Genomic DNA, 19,155 nt, shown 5'->3' on the forward strand with positions numbered 1-19,155 from the left:
TCTTCTTAATCAAGCCCTTTGTTATTTTGTCATGTAGTTTTAATTAATAAGTATGTACAACTGATAAAATGTTTGAAGAAGAATTTTAAAAATTGCCCCAGAATTGAGAGCTGTATTTCAGTTGACATGTGAGATGAAATCTTATTACCTGGCTCAGATTTTTAAAAATTAATTAATTAATTAATTTTTTACAGAGTCAGAGAGAGGGATAGATAGGGACAGACAGACAGGAACAGAGAGAGATGAGAAGCATCAATCATCAGTTTTTTGTTGTGACACCTTAGTTGTTCATTGATTGCTTTCTCATATGTGCCTTGACCATGGGCTTTCAGCAGACTGAGTAACCCATTGCTCAAGCCAGCAACCTTGGGTCCAAGCTGGTGAGCTTTTGCTCAAACCATATGAGCCAGCACTCAAGCTGGTAACCTCGGGGTCTCTAACCTGAGTCCTCCACAACCCAGTCCGACGCTCTATCCACTGCGCCACCGCCTGATCAGGCACCTCATTCAGATCTTAAAAGATAATGAGGTTTGGTGAATTCAGATGTTAAATGGTACTCAAGAATGATTATTCCCAAGTGTTTCCTAAAAACAAACATTCACAGCACAGCTAATTTTAGGCAATGTTTAGTCCTCCGCCCTCCCAACAGAACATTGGCCTCTACAATCCTAGTAATGCACACATCTCCTTGAACCAGTTACTTACAGTATAAACTGATTTATGCATTTTGTAATCATCTCTTAATTGTTAGCATCAAATTAAGTAGGTAGGAGTGTGTCACGGCCTTGCTTTAAAAGGATGTTTTTAAATCCCTCTTTCCAAAACAAGCTTTCACCTAACCCAGTGATTTTCAACTTCCAGTCTGCAGACAGGTGCCGGTTTGCCATAAATTTCATGCCGGTCTGCTCAAGAGTTAACCATTCTGATGTTGTATGAAGATTATAGAGTCTATAATCATTTGGTTTATAGTCTTTGAAAAGTACCAGCTTGTGGACTGGCAATTGAAAAACAGTAACCTAAACAATCCTGAGGAAATAAAATCCCTAACTTACATGTGCAAAGACCATATCATAATTATAAAGGAATGTCGATATAAAATCCATCACAACATTATGACAAACTTTTGGTAATTAAAAGCAAAATGCACTGTTCAATTAGCTATTTTGAAAAATCCAGCTAACACAATAAAATATACACAAGTAAATATTTATACTATTCATTAGTACATATAATAAATACATGTAGGGAAAAAAACATTTATTTTCCACTTTAATATTTGTAGTAATTTTTCTGGCTTGTTTAGAGTTGAATAACTTGTAGGAAAGAGAGCTGATTAAATGCATTAATACCATAAATAACATGATGTTCATGAGAATTTTTAACTTAGTTAAGTTCATTTAAGACACACAGCAGCTTAACAACATCATCTGATTTTTTTTTTATGTGAGAGGAGGGGAGATAGTGAAACAGACTCCCCCACATGTGCCCCGACCGGGATCTACCCAACAACCTAGTCAGGGGTTGATGCTGGAATACCAAGCTATTTTTAGAGTCTGATGCTTACATGCTCAGACCAACTGAGCTATCCTCAGTGCCCGGGGCCATCTCGAACCAATCTAACCACTGGCTATAGGAGGGAAAGGAGAGAAAAAGGAGAGAGGGAGAGGAAGAGAGAGAGAAGCAGATGGTTGCTTTTTCTGTGTGCCTTGAGCAGGAATTAAACCTGGGATGTCCATATGCTGGGCTGATGCTCTATCCACTGAGCCACCAGCCAGGGCCAACATCATATAATTTTATTTGAGGTTGTCAAATATATATCTATTCCTTAAAAATTGTCAGCACTTTTAGTTACTATGTTATTGGAAGGCAACACAGCAACATTTTCTTGAATGATTTGATAATTCAGACTTCTCATTCAGATTAACCTTTCTCCAAGTTAGTGTGAATTGATGAGCTGGTACTGCATGTGCATAGCCATTTATATGACAATTGCTCATCCTAAACCAAAAGAATAGATTGGGCTTACACGGAAAATGAAGTCTTGCTCAATGCAGTAATTCACCTGCAGGAGACACCATGGTAAAGCTGGACGATACATACTGCTTTCTTTCCTCTTCTCAACCTTATCTGTGTTTATAAGGAAGTAAATACCAGTTGATGAGTTTAATTTCTCAGAGTTAACAAAAATGTTTAGCAAAATATACTTTATATATAGTTATATATGTATTATTTATAACATAATTGATCAACAAAGGACTAATAGCCCTAATATAAAAGATATTTTTTTATTTTTTTTAATTTTATTTTAATAATTTTATTTTTTTAATGGGGTGACATCAATAAATCAGGATACATATATTCAAAGATAACATGTCCAGGTTATCTTGTCGTTCAATTATGTTGCATATCCATCACCCAAAGTCAGATTGTCCTCTGTCACCTTCTATCTAGTTTTCTTTGTGCCCCTCCCCCTCCCCCTTTCCCTCTGCCTCTCCCCCCTCCCCCCATAACCATCACACTCTTATCAATGCCTCTTAGTCTCACTTTTATGTAAAAGACATTTTTAAAAATCATTGAGGAGTTGGGGAGGAAGAGACAAAAGATGGATAAAGGAACTGATGAAAAATTTAAAGAGCAAGTATATATGGCAAATGATAAAATGTGATAATGAGAGGGATAATGAAATGTGTCAGAAGAGGGAGTTACAAACAAGGGAAAACAGGTTAGAATAAATTTTTTTTCATCCTGTATGCACATGAGAGAGAGAAAGAGAGAGAGAGAGAGAGAGACAGAGAGACAGAGAGACAAGGAGACAGGAGGGAGAGAGATGAGAAGCATCAACTCATGGTTGTGGCCCCTTAGTTGTTCATTGATTGCTTTCTCATATGTGCCTTAATAGGGGGAGGGGAAGCGCTAGTCGAGCCAGTGACTCCTTGCTCAAACCAGTGACCTTGGGCTCAAGCCAGCAAACATGGGGTCATGTCTATGATCTCATGCCCAAGCCGGTGTGCCTGCATTCAAGCTCATAAGTCCGCATTCAAGCCTTTGACCTAGGAGTTTCAAACCTGGGTCCTCAGTGTCCCAGGCCAATATTCTATCTACTGTACCATTGCCTGGTCAGGCTAGAATAAATCCTTGAATTCTATGGCATTGGATTAGAGAACCAGTACACTCTATTATGCTCTAATCAGTAAAAACTTGTGATTTTTATTATAGTTTCAGATGGATAAGTACAAGAATAGAAATGTGTGTGTGTGTGTGTGAGTATACATATATTTTCTAGTTCTGTCTGCTGAAAGAGTGCAGAAGCAATGGATTCCAGTCCCAATGGGCACTCCCGACACCCTTTCTCAAGTAAACGGAACCAGGGCTCCTCTGACAAATGGTTAGTACTAGGGTGCTCTGAGGGAAAGTACAAGATGAAAGTACAAGATAGGATAAGCTTGGAACACCTCGTGGGAGTTGTTTAACAAAAAGATACAGGAGTCCACTTGAAACATTGGCCAAATCTGGAATAATCTGAGAAGCAAAACAAATAATGATAATGTCTTAGCACATACAGCTATAACAAAATAACATAAACTGAGTAGATTAAATAATAGAAATTTATTTCTCACAGTTTTCTGTAGTCTAAGATCAAGGGACTGACAAGGTAGGTTTGATCCAAGGCCTCTGCTTTTGGCTGATAGTAGGCCATGGTCTCATATTGTGCCCACATGACCTCTGCATTATGTGGAAAGAGAGCAGGCTCTGTGGTATCTTCCTTCATAAGGGCAATGATCCCATCACGAGGGTCACACCCTCACGACCTCATCTAAACCTAATATGTACTTCCACCTCTCAAAGGTTTCCATCTCCAAATACCATCATATTGAGGAGTAGGGCTTCAATGTGTGATTTTGGATTATAACTCATAGAATAAAATAAGAATATATGAGACCATGATAATGTTAATAATTGAATAAATAAGTGGGGTAGAAATAAAAGCTCTTCCTTAGTGTAGAATCCCAACTAATAAATGTAAAAAAATGATAGAAATAAACAATTACCATTTGGCAAATATCACAGTAAGAAATTATTTTAGTTAAGAGTCATAAATGGATGCTGAATTTAGTGGGTTGAAGTATAACAAGAAACAGGATAATTACATAGTATTAAAATACCACCCCACAAGATACTTAGTAATTATCAAGAGAAAAATAGTAACTGTACAGTGGAGAATTCTGAAAGATCTTTAACCAAGTGGTCCAATTCAACATCAACAGTAGCAGGAAAGTGGACACCACATTCCTTATAATGTGATACATTGAGAAGTATACAATATTACTTTTGTGGTATTCTTACAAAAATGCAACACTTGAATTTAATCTTCCCTTAGACCAGTGGTAGTTAACCTGGTCCCTACTGCCCACTAGTGGGCGTTCCAGCTTTCATGGTGGGCTTTCATGGTGGGCAGTAGCGGAGCAACCAAAGTATAAATAAAAAGATAGATTTAACTAGAGTAAGTTGTTTTATAAAGATTTATTCTGCCAAACTTGGCAAAAATCCGACATAAATTACTTGGTAGGTAATTATTATTATATGCTTTAACTCTGCTTTATAAATTTTATTAAGTAAAGTAACTTCCCTACTTTATAAATCACCGTTGCTGTGGAACTGGTGGGAGGTTAGAAAATTTTACTTCTAACAGAGATACAAAAGTGGGCGGTAGTTATAAAAAGGTTGACTACCCCTGCCTTAGACAAATTGGGAGACTCTTTAAAAGTTCAAAGTTCACAAAAGACAAAATAAATAAATAAATAAATAAACAAGTAAATAAATAAATAAAAAGAAACAACCGGGTAACTGTACCAAATTAAAAGAGACTAAGAAGACATGACAAGTTCATGCAATCTGTGATCCTAGATTCATCCTGGGTCAAAGGTAATGTCTACATAGTATACTTTGGAGTCCCACATAACAGAAAGCACTGAGTAAAATGGATTTTAGTAAATATTTATTGAATGATTACTTATTAAAGAATCTAGGTAGGCAGAGTTATCTGCCTTCACCGGTCCCCCTCTCCCTACGTAGAAATACATGTTTTGAACCACCCATGGAGTATAGGTGTGCACTTCGGTGTATTGCAGGAATTCTGACATATGTGAGTGACGTTATAGTACATAGGTCATAAAAATTGATCAGTTGACTTGCTGCCAGGTAAAGCTGTTTCATAATCTCAAAGGGAACTGACTTATTTGTTCTTGACTCCAGAGAACTAGCAAGCCAGCCTTCTGGCTCACATGCCCTCAGTTCACATCTTCGGAGGGTCCACCCAGAGACTTGATATCTTGTCTATTTCTTCTCTGGGGAAATGTCACTGGAAAGATCTTACATTCAACTTCCCACTGTATTTTGCCTGAATAATCTCAAGAGTCTACCTGTAAATTTTCAGTTTCCCCAATGGTAGGTTAGGTTTCTAAGATCATCTTTTTTAATGAAAACAACTAAAAATACTGGGCAAAACTCATCTAAAGGCAGTGATGACCTAACATGACAGTCAAGAATTACGAGGCTAAAATTTAAATGCAAAGTGGGAAGCCCAAATGGTAAACTGGAACAGAAACGGCTTTTGCTCTGGGACATTTGATGATTCTGGTAAATTTTAATTTTTGTTTTCATAGCTTCATGGAGTCAAGTGGGCAGAAATAAAAACTCAGTGTATAAAAAGCTCAGAACTGAAGAGTGCACCTAAAATAAAAAAATTTGTGACCCTAAGAGGCTAAATGTTCAAAGTTAACCAGCTTTCACAACAGTTTGTTTCCAAGTTTTAATTCCAAAGTGGTGTGGAGAACCCTAGCCTCTGAATTTGGTTTAAGGTAGCCCTATACTTGCTTTGCCCTTATGTGCCTGGAAACCAGGCAGATCTTTTCTGGAGCAGGGTAACTTCATCATATCCTCACATTATGCCTGGAAAATACAGGGCCGGGCAAAAGTACAGTTGTTCATATGGAAAATAATACAATAATTAACAAATAATAATACAAGCATACACTCTGTGTTTTGTGTACTCACAGCTATAAACCTACTTTTATGCCACCATGTATTTTCATTAACAATGAACAGCACAGAAAAAAAAAGATGATCTGGTATTTTAAAAAACAAGTCACTATACAGTATGTATTATAGAATTGTACACCTGAACCCCATATAATTTTATTAACCAATATCACTCCAATAAATTCAGTAAAAAGTAAAATAAAGTGTGTTAAAAAGAAATCACCCTTATAAATAAACAATAAGAACAGTGATAGGCCTACAAAGATTTGAAACACTAAAATGACCAGATACAGAGTACAATCTGAGTATATTTATTACGTAAAGCAATAAAAGAAAACTTAGATATAACTATAAGGGGAGGGCAACCATATTCCCCAAATTAATAATATAATAATTGGTACTGAGAATTCATGTGACACAAGAAACTGATGAGTTATCTGGGGATACTGAAGCTAAACAACGGAGGATCCAAGAAATACATGACAGTCAAGAGGCTGTATTTTATTTGCTTGGAAGATTGTGATCAATGGGTCAAATAACAGGAAAGCAATCTCCACTTGATAGAAGAACTTTCAGGTGTTAGAGTTTTTGTTTTTGTTTTAAATCCAGGCAATGAAATTTGAAAGATAGAAAATCTCTATTGATTAATTTATAAATTTATTAAAAATTTTAGTAGGACTTTTTTTTTGGAATCTAACAATTTATTCTAAGTACACAAAAGAGTAGAGGCCCTTGAATAACTAAATAATTTCATAAAAGAAGAACAAACATGTCGCTCTTGTCCAAGGAATAGTGCGCTATATTATAAATCATGATAATAAAACAGTGTGGACTTGGTGCATCCACAGGAAACTGAGCCAGTGGAACAGAAGAAAGAGCCCAGTGACGCTTCTGTGCGTTCAAGAGAACTTGGTGTATAATGAAGATACCACACTTGAATGAATGGGGCTAAATGGATGGACTATTCAATGCATGTTGTTTAGAAAACCAATGGATTGTATAGGAAAAAATACAGTTGGAAAACTTTCACAATACAGCAAGAGGTGTGCAGATGGATTAAAGAAGTAAATGTGAAAGATAAGCTCTAAAGCAGGGGTGCCCAAACTTTTTACACAGGGGGCCAGTTCACTGTCCCTCAGACCGTTGAAGGGCTGGACTATAAAAAAAAACTATGAACAGGCCCTGGTCGGTTGGCTCAGCGGTAGAGTGTCAGCCTGGCGTGCGGGGGACCCGGGTTCGATTCCCGGCCAGGGCACATAGGAGAAGTGCCCATTTGCTTCTCCATCCCCCCCTCCTTCCTCACTGTCTCTCTCTTCCCCTCCTGCAGCCAAGGCTCCATTGGAGCAAAGATGGCCCGGGCACTGGGGATGGCTCCTTGGCCTCTGCCCCAGGTGCTAGAGTGGCTCTGGTCACGGAAGAGCATCGCCCCCTGGTGGGCAGAGCATTGCCCCTGGTGGGTGTGCTGGGTGGATCCCGGTCGGGCGCATGCGGGAGTCTGTCTGACTGTCTCTCCCCGTTTCCAGCTTCAGAAAAACAAACAAACAAACAAACAAAAACATATGAACAAATCCCTATGCACACTGCACATATCTTATTTTAAAGTAAAAAAAAAATGGGAACAAATACAATATTTAAAATAAAGAACAAGTAAATTTAAATCAACAAACTGACGAGTATTTCAATGGGAACTATGCTCCTCTCACTGACCACCAATGAAAGAGGTGCCTCTTCCGGAAGTGCGGCGGGGGCCGGATAAATGGCCTCAGGGGGCTGCATGCAGCCCGCGGGCCGTAGTTTGGGGACCCCTGCAAATAGAAGAAAATATAGAAATATATATATATATTTGTGATTTTGGAGTAAGAAGGACTTAATCAAAATTTTCAAAACACAAAACATAAAAGGAAAATTATTCAGTTGTCTACTTAAACATTAAGGATTTGGGGTGATAACATATGCAAAGTTATCAGATTATAACCAAATACTCAGGTTTGGCTACCTGCTGCAAGGAAAGCAGAACTCGGGAGACACATGTTGGTGCAAAAGTTTACCCAGCTGTCAGAACCTGAGAGAATGGTGAACTCCTGTATCTCAGGGACTATCTCATCTGGGAAGATGCTCAAGTCTGTGGTCCTTACAGGGATATGGAAGGGAGGGCTTTTTTTTCTACCTAATCTTCTTGCCAGTTTTGTTGCGCTCAGTATAGGGACATCCATCCCCCTTTGCCATCTTGGCCAGTGGGGAAGATTCCCTTGTGTTCCCTGTCTATGGTAAAAAGATTACTGATTGTTGGAAAAATTTTTTGCAATGTCAGCACCATAAGGCAGCAATTTTCAACAGCATGTGCCTCAAGAATTTTTAAAACATATAATACCTGTTTAGTCAGGGGCACTGACCTCTTTTCTTTTAGATTGTCAAATAAAACAGTGACAACAGCCAACACAACAATAGCCATCCAGTGTAAATTAATCAAAATTATGCCTATTTTTTCTGTCAGATTGGCAAAAAAATATATTTTTTTGTTGTGCTGCAGAATTTTAGTAATTAGCTTATGTGTGTCTTGAGATGAAAAAAGGTTGAAAATCACTGCCATAAGAGATTAATATCTAGCTATATAAAATACTATAAGCAAATATCTAGGATATTCAAGCAAATCCACAGTTGAAAGAGAGAAAGCCTATTTGGAAAATAGTCCTATTAAAATGGACCTGTGAGATCTTGGTTTTTGCATTCATACATTTTGTAAATATTTACTGAGTGCTGATCACGTATCAGCATTGTTCTAGGTCCTGGGAATACAACAGACAAAATTACCTGCCTTCATGGAATTTAAATACTTCACAATGTTCTTTCCCACCCAATAGAAAAAAAGAAATTAGTTTCTTTTAAGTGAATTTTACTTTTACATTACAATCACATTTTAAAGTTGGAAGAATTTTAAGGTGCTTTTTTTCTAAATCCAAACTTCTGCACGACAATAAATAACTCCCCGCACAGATCTGACAGGCACAAGTATCTGACACTTGGCTTGTGTTTTGATTGCAAAGTCCAGAGGTTAGTTGGATCCAGAACGCTTAAGAGTGAATCATGGCTCTTCCTCTGCAATCTGTGTGTGACATTTGGCAACCTCTTCGAGCTTCAGTTTCTTCATCAGTAAAATGACTCTAATGATGAGACTTGACATAAGGTTAGTATAAGGATTAAGTGAGATAATAGGAAACAGAACAGCATCTGGCACATTACAAAAACTCACTGTTGGCTATTTTTACTTCTATATCTTGATTATGCATTATGATTTGGAACACTGTTGTTTTTCTACACACCATATTTCAAAATTAGTATGGTAAAAATCTCTAGGTTGTTAATGAGGCAATTAAGATTTTCTTTAAGTACTGTAATAAGCAGAAAAGAAAGTCATGTGCCTCTACTAAGACTATAACCTAGTGGTGTATGATGTATGTCTCACTGATTACCATTAATCCTAGTGTGTGAGACCTGAACTCAGGATTACAGGGCTTAAAGGGGTGTGAGAGGCCATCTGGCCTGTCCGAGCCCTTCTTGACACAGAGGATTTGGAGACTTGGAGGAAGTAAGTGCCCTTCCCTGAGTTTGCACAACTAGAACCATGGCACCATTTATGTGATCATGATGAATTGGTTGTGATGAGAAAAGACTGTTATAATTAAGAATAAAGATTGCGATTAGGGAAGGTATTAACCTAGCTGACTTGTTAAATGGCTGTGAATTGGGGACACGAATAATCTCACGTAAGCAGAGATCCTGGACTCAGAGGATTTATGGTTATTCCATGTATGAAGAACTTGTGAGACTTTCAGTTGACTATCATTTTTTGGTACAGTAGGTGGAGCTGATCTCCCTCATTAGAATAAGGTAAACAGATTCAACCCAATTATAAGTGGAAAAAATATGTGTCTTCTGTCACTGAGGGTTGCAGAGAGTGGTGACTGGCTGGACAGCTCGGGAGCAGTGACCAGAAACATCAGAGCATGAGTTCTAAGTCAAAATCCATAGGAATCGTCGGAGCTCCTTTCTCAAAGGGACAGGTGAGTAAAAAACAAAACAAAACAAAACACAATTGGCTTTGAATAGCTGGAATTCATTAGAAAGTTTCAGACTTTCATATAAATGAAGTGTTATTGTCTGGTTAGTTAAGTTCCCTGATACAATCTGGCCCTGGAAAAGTATATAGTTTAAAGCTGTCTCACTATTTTGCAACATTGTGCAAATACGGTCACCAGCCCGCTTATTTTTGCGGTTCCTAAACTCAGCCACAGCCACTTTTATTTGGATCTACTAAATTTTCCTCGTATTTTTAGCCAGCTTCTTGAGTGAAGCATTGCTGAAATGCTCAGCCTCTGGGCCCCTTGGCTGTGGGTTTCCTCCCCAACCTGCCCCAAGCCTCAGAATAGTGCAGCTGACCTGCCGAATGAGGTCAGCAGCTCCCGGGAAGCAGAGGAAGCAGGAGGCTTTGCAGTAACTATGCAGGTGGCTATTATTTCAGATGAAGATGGGAAATCTTACAAGAACAGCTGTACGGGAAGATATTCTTCTGCTGTAGGTATACTGTCCTATAAACCCAGCGAATGTTGATATGACTAGGGCGTTATTAATACATTCATTTGTGGTTTGTGGACCGAATAAGCTAATACTATTAACATACTTTTGGGGGTTAAGAATAAATTTAAAACACATCTTTTGATATCTTGTAAAACATAGTCTTTTCCCGCTGCCTGTTACTTTTCATCTGGCAAAGTAAGGATAATTAATGCTAACTTCAAGTTAAATGTATAAAGTTCTTTGGAAAAGAAACCCTCTCTATGGGTACTAATTGCTAGCAATGTAGAGATGTGTTTTTCACAACTAAGGTGAATAGAGCTGCTTCTGTGCATTCTTTTCACCAAGAGTGAGAAGTCTAAAGTCCTGTGGAGAGAACTACCTACTTCACTGGTTCTTAGCCCTCCGGAAGCTTCCAGAGCCTTCTCCCCTTGAAGATCAGCACTTCAGTGTGCCCTACCATTTTGCAGAGTGCCTGATAATGTCCCAGAGCTTGATATCTGGCCAAAAATTATGCTTATAAGGCTTAGATGGATGAATTTATTTATTCATTTATTTATTTTTAATTAAGTGAGAGGCAGGGAATCAGAGACAGACTCCCGCATGTACCCCAGTTGGGATCTACCCGGCAAACCTCCTGCCAGGAGATGCTCTGCTTGTCTGGGCTGATGCTCCATTGCTTGGCAACCGAGCTATTCTAGCACCTGAGGTGAGGCCATGGAGCCATCCTCAGCTCCCAGGGCCAAGTTTGTTTGAACCATTAGAGCCATGACTGATGGCATGGGAACAGAAAGAGAGAGGAAGAGAGAGGAAGGGAGGGACAGAGAAGCAGACGGTAGCTTCTCCTGTATGCCCTGTCCGGGAATCAAACCAGAAATTTCACACACCAGGCCGACCCAGGCCAACACTCTACCAGTGAGCCAGCTGGCAGGGCCAGCAGAATTTAAAGATATGACAAAAACAGAGTCTTCTCTAGGAAGTAACTTACTATATGGTTTCCGTTTAGGCGGTGTTTTGTCCCACCTCTCTTTCTACTAACGAGGTGCTCAAACCATTTTGGAATGTCTCTTCACCATTCTATTTTCTAGGAATTAAGTTTGGGGATTTTATTTCCTTTTTCACTGAGCTAATTTCTTATCAGAATGAAATATTAGCTCCGTCATATAGGAAGACCACATTTTAAGTTTACTCAAGAAATTTGACTCCCCCTCACTGGAACGTGAAGACATGTGTCAGCTGGTTCTAGTGTCGTTCTCACCACCACGGCACTGTTTGTTCCTCTGCAGCTCAGCTCCGCAGACTTGCATTTGTATATGGTTCTAGTAGTTGACAGTAGCAGTGTCACTTCCTTTCATCTTTCCTTCGCCCAGTGAGTTTATCTGTAAATGTGGTCTATTCTCAGCAGGAGAAACCCACAAAAGTAAAGGAAGGCAAAATGAACAATGCTAAACTCGCAGGGAGAAAACAAAAAGCTCCTTGTGAAATATTGTTTCCTTTATTTCAATTTTATTTGTAAAATGTGTAAATTTTTTTAACGATAAAAATAGCACTTTTCAGTGCTTACAGTGAGGCAGGCACAGCCATCGAGCCCTTCTCCTGGCTGGCTGTCGCAGTCGTCCCGTTAGGTGGTGACCGTGCGGTCTTGACACGCGAGGAAGCCGGGGCATAGGAAGGCGCCGTAACCTCACCAAGGTCACGCTGATCGGTGGGTGGAGAGGTGCAGCTGGGGTTGGAACTTGGGCCTGTTTAAATCTAGAGTAAGTTTAGTAAATTTTTTATAAAAAGTTAAACTTTTAAAATATTTTTAAAAAGAAAAAAATATATATATATTAACAGAGACAGAGAGAGAGTCAGAGAGAGGGATAGACAGAAACAGACAGGAATGGAGAGCTGAGAAGCATCAATCATCAGTTTTTCGTTGCGCGTTGCGACACCCTAGTTGTTCATTGATTGCCTTCTCATATATGCCTTGACCACAGTCCTTCAGCAGACCGAGTAACCCCCTTGCTGGAGCCGGCGACCTTGGGTCCAAGCTGGTGAGCTTTTGCTCAAACCAGATGAACCCGTGCTCAAACTGGCGACCTCGGGGTCTCGAACCTGGGTCCTCGGCATCCCAGTCCAACACTCTATGCCCTGCGCCACCGTCTGGTCAGGCAAAAAAAGAAAATATTTTTATGTGAATGGGAATAGACTATTTCTTCAGGTTAGCTACTTATTTAGATGTCCATGTTCTCATTGTTTTTGGTGCTATTGTGTATATATAGAGAGAATTTTAAGAAAATATATTTCTTTTTTTTTTTTTTTTTTTTTTTTTCATTTTTCTGAAGCTGGAAACAGGGAGAGACAGTCAGACAGACTCCCGCATGCGCCCGACCGGGATCCACCCGGCACGCCCACCAGGGGCGACGATCTGCCCACCAGGGGGCGATGCTCTGCCCATCCTGGGCGTCGCCATGTTGCGACCAGAGCCACTCTAGTGCCTGGGGCAGAGGCCACAGAGCCATCCCCAGTGCCTGGGCCATCTTTGCTCCAATGAAGCCTTGGCTGCGGAAGGGGAAGAGAGAGACAGAGAGGGAAAGCGCGGCGGAGGGGTGGAGAAGCAAATGGGCGCTTCTCCTGTGTGCCCTGGCCGGGAATCGAACCCGGGTCCTCCGCACGCTAGGCCGACGCTCTACCGCTGAGCCAACCGGCCAGGGCCAGAAAATATATTTCTTTAGTTATGTGATAAATGCCTAGAAAAATGTCATCGACTGGAGTCAACCTTCAGAGTTCTTTTAATTTGGGTAACCTGTGTATGATTGCTTTATGCAACTTTGACAACGATTCATATTTTTAAAGGCTTTAATAATTCTATAGAAGTGTTAGTTCATCAACTAAGTAGAATGAATCCTTTGTGTATCTATCAATATCTTTGAGGAAAGGAAAAAATAAAATAAAGAAAATCTGACTGTACATTGGTAATGGTGAAAGGACTAATAGATTTATGAAATTCCCAGATTGCCAAACATTCCAGTAAGATTGAAATAAAACATTTTTTTCCTGCCTGACCATACTCATTCTGTAAATATAATGAGATTACGACACCTTAGACTTCAACACGTATCTATCCTTAAAGAGGAAGAAGACCTAAATAAATAAATAAATAAATAAATAAATAAATAAATAAAAACAACAACGAAAACAAATAAGGCAAGTGTGAATCGAAAGTCCTTAGATTATCCTTTTGTTACCGTTTTAAGTGGAGTTTTCTCCAGGTTCCTCAGAACCTTCTCTTTGCCCACATGGGTAGTGTTTTCCTTCTCTTAGTTTTGAAGTCTTGCTTTGCAGTCTGGCTTTTTATTGCAAAATGAAATTGGATGGGTCAGAGGTTAGAGACCCAAACGGCATTTGTATGTCAGTAAATACTGTGTCACTTTCTCTGGAAATCCTTCAAAGGTCTTTCCCAGAAGATAGGGTATTTTGCTGACACAAAAATGTTTCTTTTTTAATGCTGGGGTTAATTGCAAAATCCACAATTTGCTCACTTATTCTTGGGCAGGTTCTAACAAAGTCAGAATTGAAATAATTGACAAAAGTAAAGGAGCAAGGGAGGAAGGAAGAGAGAAGGGAGGGAGGGAGGAAGGAAGAAAGGAACAAAGGAAGGAAGGAAGGAAGGAAGGAAGGAAGGAAGGAAGGAAGGAAGGAAGGAAGGAAGGAAGGAAGGAAGGAAGGAAGGAAGAAAAGAAGGAAGGAAGGAAGGGGAGAGAGAGAAAGAAACAGGAAAGATGAAAGAAAGAAAGAAAGAAAGAAAGAAAGAAAGAAAGAAAGAAAGAAAGAAAGGAAAGAAGGAAGGAAGGAAGGAAGGAAGGAAGGAAGGAAGGAAGGAAGGAAGGAAGGAAGGAAGGAAGGAAGGAGTATGAACTTGCTTTGGCCCCTGGTCCTCAGCAGGCCTTAGACTGATGATAACAGCCCCTCTAGGGGATGTAGCCTAGTGTATTTTCTGTCCTCAGTAATTCTTTCTTTTCACACCACAACCCTTCTCCCATTAAAATGTAGTCCCATGAAAGTGAAGCTTATTGTCTCATGATAATAAGAACTCAGAGAGAGGTATTTTTCTACACTAAGACATAACATAGAAGGAAAAAATGGCCAACATAATAGAAACATCTGTTCCTATCTAGAGCAGGTAAAAGTTTGACAGACATGCAAGAGAAAGGATTAGAGGAAAAATGACTAGAAGGCTGAGCTTGAGAAAGCACTCTACTCCCTGTCTCCCTTCTGGTAAGACAGTGGGAGGTAGGAGGGAGGTGGTGGCAACAAATGGGGTAAGTATTACGTTTATTTTACAGTTGAGCTAACTAAATCTCAGAGAAGTTTGGAAATTTGCTCATAGTCACACAGCCTTGAGTGTGTGATTCCAGATTGCACTGTTTGATTCCAAAACCTGTGTGCTCCTGACCCTCACGGATGCCTCCTTAAATGCACAGGGAATCTCCCACTCGTGGCCAGTGAGGAACTGGGACTCAGCTTCAAAGGCAGTAAAGATAACAAGTGATGTCCAAAGTGGGTAGGTAAATCAAGCAATAAGAAAGGACTAATCATGAGCAGCAATTTGAATGAAACAAATGTAAAAGAATGCTAGCAAACCTCACTCTGGAAAATTTTAATGACTGCATTAATGCAAATATAGTGTCAACTAACATTTGATTTGTTCTACATTTTTTAAGGGAGCGGGGGAAAGGCCAGGGGATTTTATCAAATGGACAATTTTTGAGCATGTACTAAGTGTTAGCTGTACCCTACAAAATGTAGTGCTGCAAGGATAAAGAAACTTGGACGGAAATCCAAAAATAAAGAGAAGAACCCTGGATGGTTTAGCTAAACTGGCTGTTAGAGCGTCATCCTTATGGGTCAAGGTTGAGGGTTCAGTCCTGGGTCAGGGCACATACAAGAATCCACCAGTGAATTAATAAATAAATAGAACAACAAACTGCTGTTTCTCTCTCTAAAATCAATAAAAATAATTAAAAAAAAAAAGAATGAAAAAATAAAGAAAAGAAAAAACGAACACAAAATTGAAGGCTGAATTTGATCCAAGCAGCACGCTATGAGGTTTAAAGAGAGAGAAACTATCTGCTGGTTGAGGTGGAGCTGGGGAGCGACAGGGGAAAGGGGGTGGAGCGCAGGAATGAAATTCCTCAGTCAGGGCGCTTGGGGTCCCTCTGCCGGACAGGAGTCTGACATGGAGGGTTTGTTTGGCAGCCAGGGAAAGTCATCTGCTAATTTGAATTGGGAAGAACTATTTGCTTGGTTTGGGGCTACAGCCCAATCCTAAGGAGAGACATTCATGTCTTTTGGTACCTCTTCTCATCTGACAACAGGAAATAACTCTGTATCCAAAACCCTTGTTGGAAACCAGAATCAGCCAGACACCTGAAAGAACTGTTTCTTAGATCACTGATGTGACCGGAGGCTAGAGAACTTTTACTGCCAGAAGGAAGCACATTAGCTTCCCGGATGTAAAAACGGCAAGGTTAGAGTTTTTGTTCACTGTGCTTATTAAGCAGGTCAAAGTTTGAAATACTCTGTACTAGGTTGGTCTTAGTGGTTTCAGCCAGCTGCCTGGTGATTTTACCTATTGCCCGCTTTGTCCCCAAGAGCCTGACCTTGCTACCTTGAGGACCTGCACGTAGCTCTCTCCTGTGTCACTTTTATTTTTTTTAAATGCTTTTCCTCATGCTGTGCCCCCTGGTTTACAAAGTTTCTCCATCACCGTATCCATTGTCCTGAACTTGTGTTGCAACACTAAGCTGAAATGTCACCATTCCACCTAACATGCTCTGTCCCTGGCCATATTAGGAGAATCCTGTTTTTGTTGTTATTACATCTTGTATCTGCATTGAGGAAAATTTCCAAGTGCTGTAATTGAAGTGAAATATCCAAATCTCCTATGAGCTTATAAGTTACTCCAAGACAGAAACCGTCTTCTTTTTATTATTGTATCTCCATCTGTCCGAGTGCTTTTGCACAAAAATACATGTGCACTTTGTTGGTAGCATGTTGTGATGGGAAGAGGAGGTGCAGGTTTTGGAATCCAAAAGACTTGGGTAAGGTCCTGAGTCTCTGCCACTTGTTAGCTATGTGCCTGTAGGGAAATTATATAACCTTTCTGATTCTCGATGCTCGAATTTAACATAGGAGTAATCCGATCTACCTTGCTGTGATAATTAAACAAGGTAATGCAAATTCCTGGATCTGTAGGGACCCACAAAATCAGATTACTATTCAACTGATTAAATAATGAGAAGTTTCCTGCTGTGTGCATCTGATGATCAAGATGATGTTTGAATTACTTTATCTTCTCATTGTTCAGCCGCGAGGAGGAGTGGAGGAAGGCCCTTCAGTGTTGAGAAAGGCTGGCCTGCTGGAGAAACTTAAAGAACAAGGTAACTTTTAAGTAGAAATATGATCAGCTGATTTCCTTCCCTCTCGGAAGGAAGGAGTGGGCTCCTGCTAACATCGGGGGTGTCTGAAATGACTTCTGGACCACAGAAGTGCAGCTCTGGGTATAATATCAGAACGGGCTATTAAGTCAAAACTTTACTTTCTCCCAGTTTTTGCCTTTCTATCCAGCCACTTCCATGAACTCGCTGGAGTTCAGTTCCCTTGGTTGTTGCAAGAACTGATACTTATTTTTCTTTAAAAGAAGGCTTATGCTATCCAAAAACATGCCCAGGGAAATTCACTGTAATATCAGAAATCATAACGAAGTATTTAGTTACAGCACGGCTGTGAATAAACTTGGAGAATCTAAACAAACAAAACCCAATAATAATTCTAATATGTGTGTATCGTTACTCATATTGTACACACATACATATTTACATATGTGAGCAGTATACAAATGAAAAAAATATTTTGTATTTTATTTATTTATTTTTTATAATAAATAAATTTTTATTAATTTTAATGGGGTGACATCAATAAATCAGAGTACATATATTCAGAGAAAACATGTCCAGGTTATCCTGTCATTCAATTCTGTTGCATACTCATCACCCAAAGTCAGATTGTCCTCTGTCACCCTCCATCTAGTTTTCTTTGTGCCCCTCCCCCTCCCTCTCTCCCTCTCCCTCTTTCCCTCCCGTAACCACCACACTCTTGTCCATGACTCCTAGTCTTGTTTTTATGTCCCACCAATGTATGGAATCCTGCAGTTCTTGTTTTTTTCTGATTTACTTATTTCACTCCGTATAATGTTATCAAGATCCCACTATTTTGTTGTAAGTGATCCAATGTCATCAGTTCTAATGGCTGAATAGTATACCATGGTGTATATATGCCACATCTTCTTTATCCAGTCTTCTATTTTTTTTTTAACAGTGATTAAAGCCTTTAAGCAAACTCTTGGCCAATACAACAAGAATCCATAAAAGAGTAGTGTCCTTAACATGTTCGCCAAGTCCAAGTTGGCCCCAGCACCTTGCCAAATCCCTGAAAAATGCAACCCAACCCCTGTTCAGTCTGTTAGGAGCTGTCACAAGGAGCAGGAGTCCAGGAAAAGTCCACATCCAGGAAAAGTCCGCATGGCACTGGAATTGTTGTCACCATTCTATACTTTGCAGCTCATGTCCAAGTCCCAATGACCACTGCTCCTAGCTGGTAATGATTCAGGTAGACTGGAAAAGCCATCTGCAGCATGTGTAGAGATGGAGCTTCTGTTCTCCTCTGCCTGGAGAGATGAGACCAGGGTGCTTTTCCCTGGAGCTCTGTGACTGTGGCTTGGTAAAGAGAACCTTGGGATATACCAAGCTGGGTGGCAAAGGTAGATTCATAATAGAAGTTGGCAAAAGGGGGAAAGAGAGCTCTAAATTAGGAGTAGGTCCCAGCCTGAAATATGAGTGGGGCATTGAGGTAGGAGGAATAAAAGAAACACTATATATTAAACAAAGCAGCAGAAAATAGGACTACCAACACCCACAACAGAGATCTTCGAGGGAAGAATAAAAAACCTAAATATTCAGGCAGGACATAGTTAAGTGACCCTTGTGCAAATGAGATCAGTTTACCTGCTTCTTGGAAGAAATACCCTAGGCTCGTCCACAGTGTAGTAGATGGGGCTGACGGTCCTGGGCACCTTCAGCCTTCAGTGGCAAACCCCAGCATTCTGAGCAAGGTTAGGTCATAGGTGGCTGGAGCAGGGCTGGAAGAGACTGAACCCTCCCTTAGAGGAGCGAGGGGTAAGCCTACCTTCCAGTGTCCCTTTTTCCTCACAGCAAAGGCATGTAAGCCTGGCAGGCTTTAGCTCAATGACTTTCCTTTCCACTATTGAAGCAGGACCCAAATGGCATCCTATGAGACCCCTTTGGGGCATTGGAGCCTTTAAGGGCGTATCCTAAAAGCTGGTAGTTCCCCTGATCTCTATTGGGCTTTTTCTGCCTCTTGATATCTTTTTTTTTTTTTTTTTCTGAAGCTGGAAATGGGGCAAGACAGTCAGAGAGACTCCCGCATGCGCCCGACCAGGATCCACCCGGCACGCCTACCAGGGGGCGACGCTCTGCCTAC

General features: G+C 40.1%; 1 protein-coding gene across 2 annotated transcripts in view; it reads left to right on the plus strand.

Moving 5' to 3' along the window:
* The window catches only part of ARG1 (arginase 1), a 42,981-nt gene that overhangs the window by 15,517 nt on the left and 8,309 nt on the right, over nucleotides 1-19,155 (plus strand). The window contains exons 2-3 of one of the 2 annotated variants that reach the window (XM_066248005.1): nucleotides 9,984-10,100; nucleotides 16,964-17,036. In XM_066248005.1, coding sequence (XP_066104102.1) covers nucleotides 10,044-10,100; nucleotides 16,964-17,036 — 130 coding nt within the window. In that variant the 5' untranslated portion in view covers nucleotides 9,984-10,043. The remainder of the gene's footprint in view (nucleotides 1-9,983; nucleotides 10,101-16,963; nucleotides 17,037-19,155) is intronic. The other variant, XM_066248007.1, reaches the window with a different exon arrangement.

This window comes from Saccopteryx bilineata, chromosome 12 (genome assembly GCF_036850765.1).
Source record: "Saccopteryx bilineata isolate mSacBil1 chromosome 12, mSacBil1_pri_phased_curated, whole genome shotgun sequence".
NCBI lineage: Eukaryota > Metazoa > Chordata > Mammalia > Chiroptera > Emballonuridae > Saccopteryx > Saccopteryx bilineata.